General features: G+C 45.9%; 1 protein-coding gene across 1 annotated transcript; it reads right to left on the bottom strand.

Annotated features, from left to right (window-relative positions):
- Positions 1-1143: 1143 nt before the first annotated feature.
- GPBAR1 (G protein-coupled bile acid receptor 1) lies at positions 1144-5900 on the bottom strand. Its single transcript, XM_015410033.1, has 2 exons — positions 5856-5900; positions 1144-2324 (listed from the first exon to the last, which is right to left on the bottom strand). Exon 2 carries the CDS (start codon positions 2294-2296, stop codon positions 1253-1255), a length of 1044 nt encoding a protein of 347 aa, XP_015265519.1. The 5' UTR covers positions 2297-2324; positions 5856-5900; the 3' UTR covers positions 1144-1252.
- Between the last annotated feature and the right edge of the window lie 1920 nt (positions 5901-7820).

Raw genomic sequence — 7820 nt, forward strand, 5'->3', positions numbered from 1 at the left:
ACAATACCAAAAATATGTTCCTAACATTCAAAACTCAGGCTATAGACTCTGTTGAGCATTGACCTTCGAGCCATTTGGGCTACCAGCCTACCTTAATTTTTTCCTCTCTACATGAATTGCTGATTGCTGGAGTTTGTGTTTCACACAGATGCAGAGCCTCAAACATCCTGCTTCGCTGCTATTAATAGTGTTTCTGTTTATCAGGGAAACAGGACATCTCTCTCTTGTGGGAAACTCAAGATTGCAAAACCAATCTATTTGCATTCTCCTCAAATGGTATTTTGAAGCAGGGTACCAAGTGTTGTCCTCCTATCTTTTTTCAGTACCAACTAAGGAAAATGGTGGAACGATAAATCCGTTGGTAGTGTGCATTTCAGAAGGGACCCCAAAAAGTTTGGGATCATCTCTATAGGGAAAATTAGGCATCTAACCCAGGGGTGTCGAACTCATTTGTTATGAGGGCTGGATCTGACATAAACGAGACCTTGTTGGGCCGGGCCATGTGTGTCATAAAATGTAATGCCAGGTAGCAGAGATATGAACTTTATAAAGGACACGAACACAAAGGGTGTTGGATGGTATTTGGATGGTTCCAAATATTGAGTTTTGTGACATTTGCATGAAGCAAAATAGCTCTTCAGGGACATGGTCACTAGAAGACAGGTAGAAATACTGCCTTACAGTCATGGGCCTTTGTGGCAGTGGAATTTTTTTAAATTACACCACCCTGCAACAGAAATAACATAGGGATACCTACCTCCCCTTTCTACACGATTCATAGCTGCTTTCTATGGGGCACAATCCAGACAAAACCTGAGCAGTTTTAAGTCCCACTGATTTTAGTAAATGAGAGTTAAGTATATGCTCGGTAAAGGGCTGATTTTGGCAGGATCAAATTAATGATAAACAGAGAACCTAATGTTTATTATTTTATTTTATTTATTTGTTGGATTTCTATACCGCCCTCCCAAAGGCTCAGGGAGCCTGTGAATTATGTTGCATCACACACCATGTTCAGCTACGGCAAAGAAACTAGAAGCACAGCACATCAGATAAACCAATTGCAGATTCCATAGATTAACATGGAAACAGAGCTTATTCTTAGGAAATTCAAAGTTGGACAGAATCCATTGGAGGATAAGATATTCATATGTCCTCTGGGCCAATATAGGTAGAAAAATACTTTGATCAGGATTCTTTAATATAGTCTCTTTCAGAGGTTTGTGCTAACCCTGATAGCTAATTCCAAACATCACTTGGCTTCATCTGTTCCTGGTGAGGGTTTGGGGTCTTCACTGGGAAGACACTCGTCTTGTGTTCCACAAGGTTTACCAGGTAGCATCTTGGCCGTTGGCTTGGCTTGCTTTTGCCCACACCTCTGACCTTGCCAACAGCTCCCCCAGACTTTGGAGACGACATCCCTCCAGAACTCCATGTATTGGTGATTGCTAAGACTGAGGAGGATTGGCACTGCGGCTGCACTGCCATTGCCTAGGCAGGTGACAATAGTGAGAGTGAGGGAACTTACAGGGTAGTACTCTATGGCTAGCAATGAAATATTCAAGCAAGCAACATATGGAACCCAGCAGACCAAGAAGATGAGGGACATACCAGCAATGCCCTTACAATTCTTCAGTTCCAGCCGCTGCTCCAGTCCCGAAGAGGCCTGGCCTCGATTCACTGAACGAAGGAGTTTTGTAATGTTCTTCAGTTGCCTTCGGGCTACACACAACACTCGGATGCACATGAAGGCCATGGCAAGGATGGTGGGAATGAGGAGTCCATAGGTCTCTAAGTAGAGGTAAGGCATGGGGAAGACGAGGAGGAAGGAACAGTTGAGATCGGGTTGCCACTGGTTCCAAATGAGTGGGAGGCCAGCGAAGGTCAAAGAAGCAGTCCAGGCCAAGAGTATGTAAAAAGCGGCCCAGCGATACACCCAGGACTTGCGGTAGTGTAATGGGTGGATGATGCACACATACTTGGCATAGTGTACCACTAGCAGATTGGCTAAGAAAGAGAGAAAGAAGAAATTGGGTGCGACATGGATGAAGAAGCAAAGGTGGTACCCCCGTTGCTTTTCAAAGGCCAGTTGTGGAAGAGTTGGAAGGGCTGCCCCAGCCAGAAGATCAGCAAAAAGAAGGCTTAGGAAGAACCAGTTGATGGCACCATGGAGTTTGCGGTTGCAGATGATCCCAACAATGATAAAGAGGTTGCCTAAAATGATGAAAGCCGATAAAGGCCGTGTGAGCCAGAACATCAGCTCCTGGTACTTATTCCCAGCCAAGGAATTTCCCATCCTCTGTTCTTTCTAAAATGAAGACCTCCTAATGGAAACGAGAAAACAACCACTTTTATCATCCAACAAAATGAGGGGAATGGGGTGCTAATCAACAGGGTTGGGGCTGTGGTGGCTCAAGTGGTTAAGACGCTGAACTGCAGACCAGAAAATGGGTAGTTCCGCAGTTTGAGGCCCGAGTGCCGCAAGACAGAGTGAGCTCCCGTCTCTGGCCCCAGCTCCTGCCAACCTAGCAGTTTGAAATCAAGAAACTGCAAGTAGACAAATAGGTACCACTTCGGTGGGAAGGTAACAGCGTTCTGTGTGCCTCGGCGCCCAGTCATGCCGGCCACATGACCATGGAAATGTCTTTAGACAGCGCTGGCTCCTTGGCTTGGAAACGGAAATGAGCACTGCACCCCTAGAGTCGGATTCGACTGGCTTTCGAGCAAGGGAACCTTTACCTTTACCCTAATCAACAGGGTTACTATTAGCTGTGCCAATTTTTTTTTCCAGTAGCCTGCAGAATTCGTAGAGAAATTTTAAGTACAGAAGTGGAATCAGTCGAGCATGTAATGTTCCACTGTCGCTTCTATCAGGAAGCTCGTTCTAATATAATTTCCCCTCTACTTAATAATCTCTCAGGGTGTTCCGATACTTTTATTTTCATGTTAAAACCAGTCATGTTGTAATAGTTCTCTGCTACCTAATATTTTTTTATGTAGGTGATTCTTCAGTATGCTCCAGATTATTTAAATAAATATGGTGGTGCAAATGATTTTTTCTAAAAAAATTTCCAGATTCAGCCTCAGTTGTTTGGGAAGGGAATGTAATTGGTGAGCCAGACCTGAACTCCCCCGCCCCATTCTCCAGTGGCATCTTTAAGACCAATAAAGTTTTATTCTGGGTGTAAGCTTTTGTGTGCACGCATACGTTTTTGAACAGTTAGCATGTACATACATGCGTCAAAGTTCTCCCCGTATTTGTCTCCCTCTAGATCTGTAAACATTACATCTGAGGAAGGCATCAGTGGAAGGCGCCTTCTGTTGATGCTCACTCACCTGCCCCCTGTTTGTCACTGCTGCTAGTTTCCTACCACTGGACATCTCTTGTCCTGAAAATCCTGTGGCGTCACTATATAGCAGCTGTGACTTGATGGCCCTTCCCACCACGACAGAGCCTCAGCGGCAGGCAATGTGTTCAACCCACATCTCCTTATTCTCCCGCTAGCACACCATCAATGTTCACTCTAAGCTGTGGAGTCTTGTGAGCAAAAATCCCACTTTGTGAGTTACTGGCATTAAAGTTGTGGGCGAGCAATTTGGCTACTGCCTAAATTAGTTTGCTCTGGAGCCATCCTTCCTGAGCGAAGACAAAACTGTGTGAGCTGGAGGCTAAAAAACTGTGAGCTAGCTCACACTAACTCAGCTTAGAAGGAACACTGCACACCATCCTGTGACCTAGAACAAAAACAACTGCAAGGACTGAAGTTACAAGAAGGTGCATTTCTCTTCAAAGAGAAATCCCACTTTTAAAGGAGGGGAAAAAAGAGAGCACAAGGAATCAATGGCTATATCTGGGGGGGAAAAAATTGGAAAAGGAAATTTGCTCCTCTATAGAAATGCAAGATCTCCCTGTAACGTTACCACACCTGTAGATGGTTGCAGTGTAGATTTTTAATGCTAGAACGCACTATTAGTCTGGGTACCTATGGATATAGATTTCCCCCAATTTGACACATTTTGCCATAATAACTGAATCAGTATTTCTGGTTTTCCCCAATTACAAAGAATCTATCTTCCCTTCCATGTATCTGTCATATGTCACCACCTGATGTTAATGAATGATACAGCAACAGCATTAGGTTTGATACAAGGAGAGACCTGCAAGAAACCTGCGGGGGGAGAGGGGGGCATTTCCCCCACCTTTGCTTCCCTCTCCCCCCTTCTCTGTCAAAGTCCCCTCCTGTCTTTCTGCACCCACCCCTGATCTGTCAATCTTCCCTCACCTCCCCCTCTCACCCCTTCTGCATGAGCTTTCCTCCCGACCCCCTCCTCTAGGAATTCTTTCTCACCCCCTTTCTCCACTCACCCCTCTCTTACCCCACCCCTTCTCAGTCTGCCCCTCTCTTTCTCTCCCCTCTCTCTCTCTCTCTCTCACACACACACACTCCCCATCTTCGGCCTCCTTTTCTGCAGCTTCCTCGTTTTTCTGGCAGTGTGGAGGCTGCTCGCCTGGGAGGGATCTGCTGGCAGCGTCCTCTGCCCCGCGGCTCCAAGGCTGCCTTGCTGGCGGTGGGGAGGCCAACTTATTTACTAGGGACAACTTCCAAGAAATAGGGATTCTCCTGGGTAAACAGGGGCAGTTGAAGCCTATGTCTGTATGTGGGGTGTCTGATCAGTGGGGCACTATGGACCCTGAGTGCTGTGGTCCATGTCTAATGTTTGTTCCACTAAAACACTCCAGGTTTCTGATAACACCTAGCATGCTTGATTCAATTTCAATTTCTTTATTCGGCCAATGACCAGTACAAATCAAAAATAAAAGCTTTACAGTAAAATCATCAGAGAGTAAAATTGGTCTGATCTATTGGCTACAATTAGTTACAATCTCTACTTAAAATTTCTGTACGAATTCTGCAGGCTACTGGAAAAAAAATCGGCACAGCTAATGGTAACCCTGTTGATTAGGGTAAAGGTAAAGGTTCCCTTGCTCGAAAGCCAGTCGAATCCGACTCTAGGGGTGCAGTGCTCATCTCTGTTTCCAAGCCAAGGAGCCAGCGCTGTCCAAAGACATTTCCATGGTCATGTGGCCAGCATGACCGGATGCCGAGGCACACAGAACACTGTTACCGTCCCACCGAAGTGGTACCTATTTATCTACTTGCAGTTTCTTGGTTTCAAACTGCTAGGTTGGCAGGAGCTGGGGCCAGAGACGGGAGCTCACTCTGTCTTGCGGCCCTTGGGCCTCAAACTGCTGAACTACCCATCTTCTGGTCTGCAGTTCAGCGTCTTAACCACTTGAGCCACCACAGCCCCAACCCTGTTGATTAGCACCCATTAAAAGTTTCTTTAAAATATAAGCATCGGAACACCCTGAGAGATTATTAAGTAGAGGGGAAAGTATATCAGAACGAGCTTCCCGATAGAAGCGACAGTGGAACATTACATGCTCGACTGATTCCCCCTCTTCAGTGCCACACAGACAAATCCTCTCCTTCATGGGAGTATTTTTATATCTCCCCTCTAGAACTGCAGAGGGGAGGACTCACCATCTTACCAAAGTAAAAGCTCTCCACTGACTGGGAACCTCCAGGATAGAGAGATAAGGTGCCGGAGCAACAATCAGCATCCTTGATGCAAAAGAGGCAAACATTTAGTCTAGATGCTGCTTCTATGCTACAGAGCAAGTTAATTTCTCCAAGGTGAAGTTATTGTGGGCACCACACCAGAATGATGCCTGAACTTTATTGGTGATAAACCCAGTACAAACTGGGACATTCTCCCCCCCCCCTCTTTGCTCTTCTCATTCTCCCTCCCTCTGTCCTGAAAATCCAGGAATCGGACAGGCATTAACAAACCTTTAGCAAATTTATCAGTCTCTTCTAGTCACAGGTAGCCATCCTGGTTCCCAGTAATGTGATGAGAATGGACACTTGTCAGTTCCTTCTTGCCTGGCTCTTCTGGGCAAAGGCTGGACCATCTTCAGCTGCTATGGCCTCGCACAATAACTTTGCTCACTTCAGAGAAAATGAGCCCTAACAGTCAGCTGGGTTGGGTGTTGCCAAGTGAAACGGAAAGCAGCAAATGGTGCCTGCTGAGGACCAGGAAGACGACTCTTGAGGCTGCGAGCAAACCACCGTGAGAGACGACGGTCTCCCTGCTCCCTGCCGTCCAGTCACACCACTGGAGAGCTGCTGTCCAGTCCAGCTTTACTGAGCTGCCTCCTAGTGGCACAAGACAATGCTGAGAGGTATCACAGACCAGGATACCCATGACGGAATGACCACTTGTCAGTTGAACATGAAGTGAGCTCTTGTCTGCTCAGGCTTACACTTGGGTGAGTTAGTTGCATTGTCTACAGGAAAATCCACACTAGAGCCCTGCAGCTTCTTCTAAAGCATATTTTTACAGTAGGGAAACAACAGAGGAAATAAAGGGCTTAATCTGAGTCAGGCCCGTAGTTAGGATTTTTTTTTTTTAACTCAGGGGGCCTTTAAATAAGTCTGGGGCACTCCGCACACACACACACACACACCCAAGGGAGCACCACAAATAAAACAGAAAGTTGGAAGTTGAGGGGCCTGGGCGGGATGGGAAGTCGGGGGGGGGCAGGCCCCGAGATGCCCCACTGCAGCTACAAGCCTGATCTGAGTGATGATTGAGTGGCAGGGCTTCTAAATCAGTAGCCATGACATTCACCCTGGTTCTTACCCCATACCTGTTCTTAGACATTCAGCAAATGTAACTCACAACTTAAGATATAAACAAATCAAAACCCAAACCAAATTCAACGTTATATTTGCTGTTTGCTATTTTTAGAGTAACTAATCCAAACTTGAAAATCTACTACGGTTGAAAACACTATTGTTGTTGTTCAGTCGCACACTCGAGTTCAACTCTTCATGACCCCATGGACCACATCATACCAGGCCCTCCTGTCTTCCGCCGTCCTCCAGAGTTTGCTTAATTTCATGTTTGCTGCATCGATGACACTGTCTAACCATCTCATCCTTTGCCGTCCCCGTCTTCTTTGACCTTCAATCATTCCCAGCATCACGGTCTTCTCCAGTGAGTACTCCCTTCTCATTGGGTGGCCAAAGTATTTGGGCTTCAGCTTCAGTATCTGGCCTTCCAGGGAACAGTCAGGGTTGATTTCTTTTAGGATTGACTGATTTGATCTCCTTGCAGTCCAAGGGACTCTCAAGAGTCTTCTCCAGCAAGATAATTCAAAAGAATCTATTCTTCGGCACTCAGCATTCCTTATAGTCCAACACTCGCATTCATACATTACTACTGGGAATACCATTGCTTTGACCATATGGACTTTTGTTGGCAGGGTGATGTCTCTACTTTTTGTTATGTTGTCTAGATTTGCCATAGCTTTCCTCCCAAGGAGCAGGTGTCTTTTAATTTCATGGCTGCAATCACGGTCTGCAGTGATCTTGGATCCCAGGAACATGAAGTCTGTCACTGCTTCCATGACTTCCCCTTCTATTTGCCAAGGAGTGATCGGGCTGGATGCCTTAATCTTAGTTTTTTTGATGTTGAGTTTCAAGCCAACTTTTGTGCTTTCCTCTTTCACCCTTAGCAAGAAGCTCTTTAGGTCCTCTTCACTTTCTGCCATTAGAGTGGTATCGTCTGCATATCTGAGGTTGTTGATGTTTTTCCTGGCAATCTTATTTCTGGCTTGTGATTCATCCAGGCCGGCCTTTTGCATGATACACTCTGCATATAAATTAAATAAGTAGGGTGACAATTAGCATCCCTGTCGTATTCCTTTTCCTATGCTAAACCAATCAGTTGTTCCCTATCTGGTTCTAATT

The sequence above is a fragment of the Gekko japonicus genome, unplaced genomic scaffold (genome assembly GCF_001447785.1).
Source record: "Gekko japonicus isolate JY-2015 unplaced genomic scaffold, Gekko_japonicus_V1.1 scaffold219, whole genome shotgun sequence".
Classification (NCBI taxonomy): Eukaryota; Metazoa; Chordata; class Lepidosauria; order Squamata; family Gekkonidae; genus Gekko; species Gekko japonicus.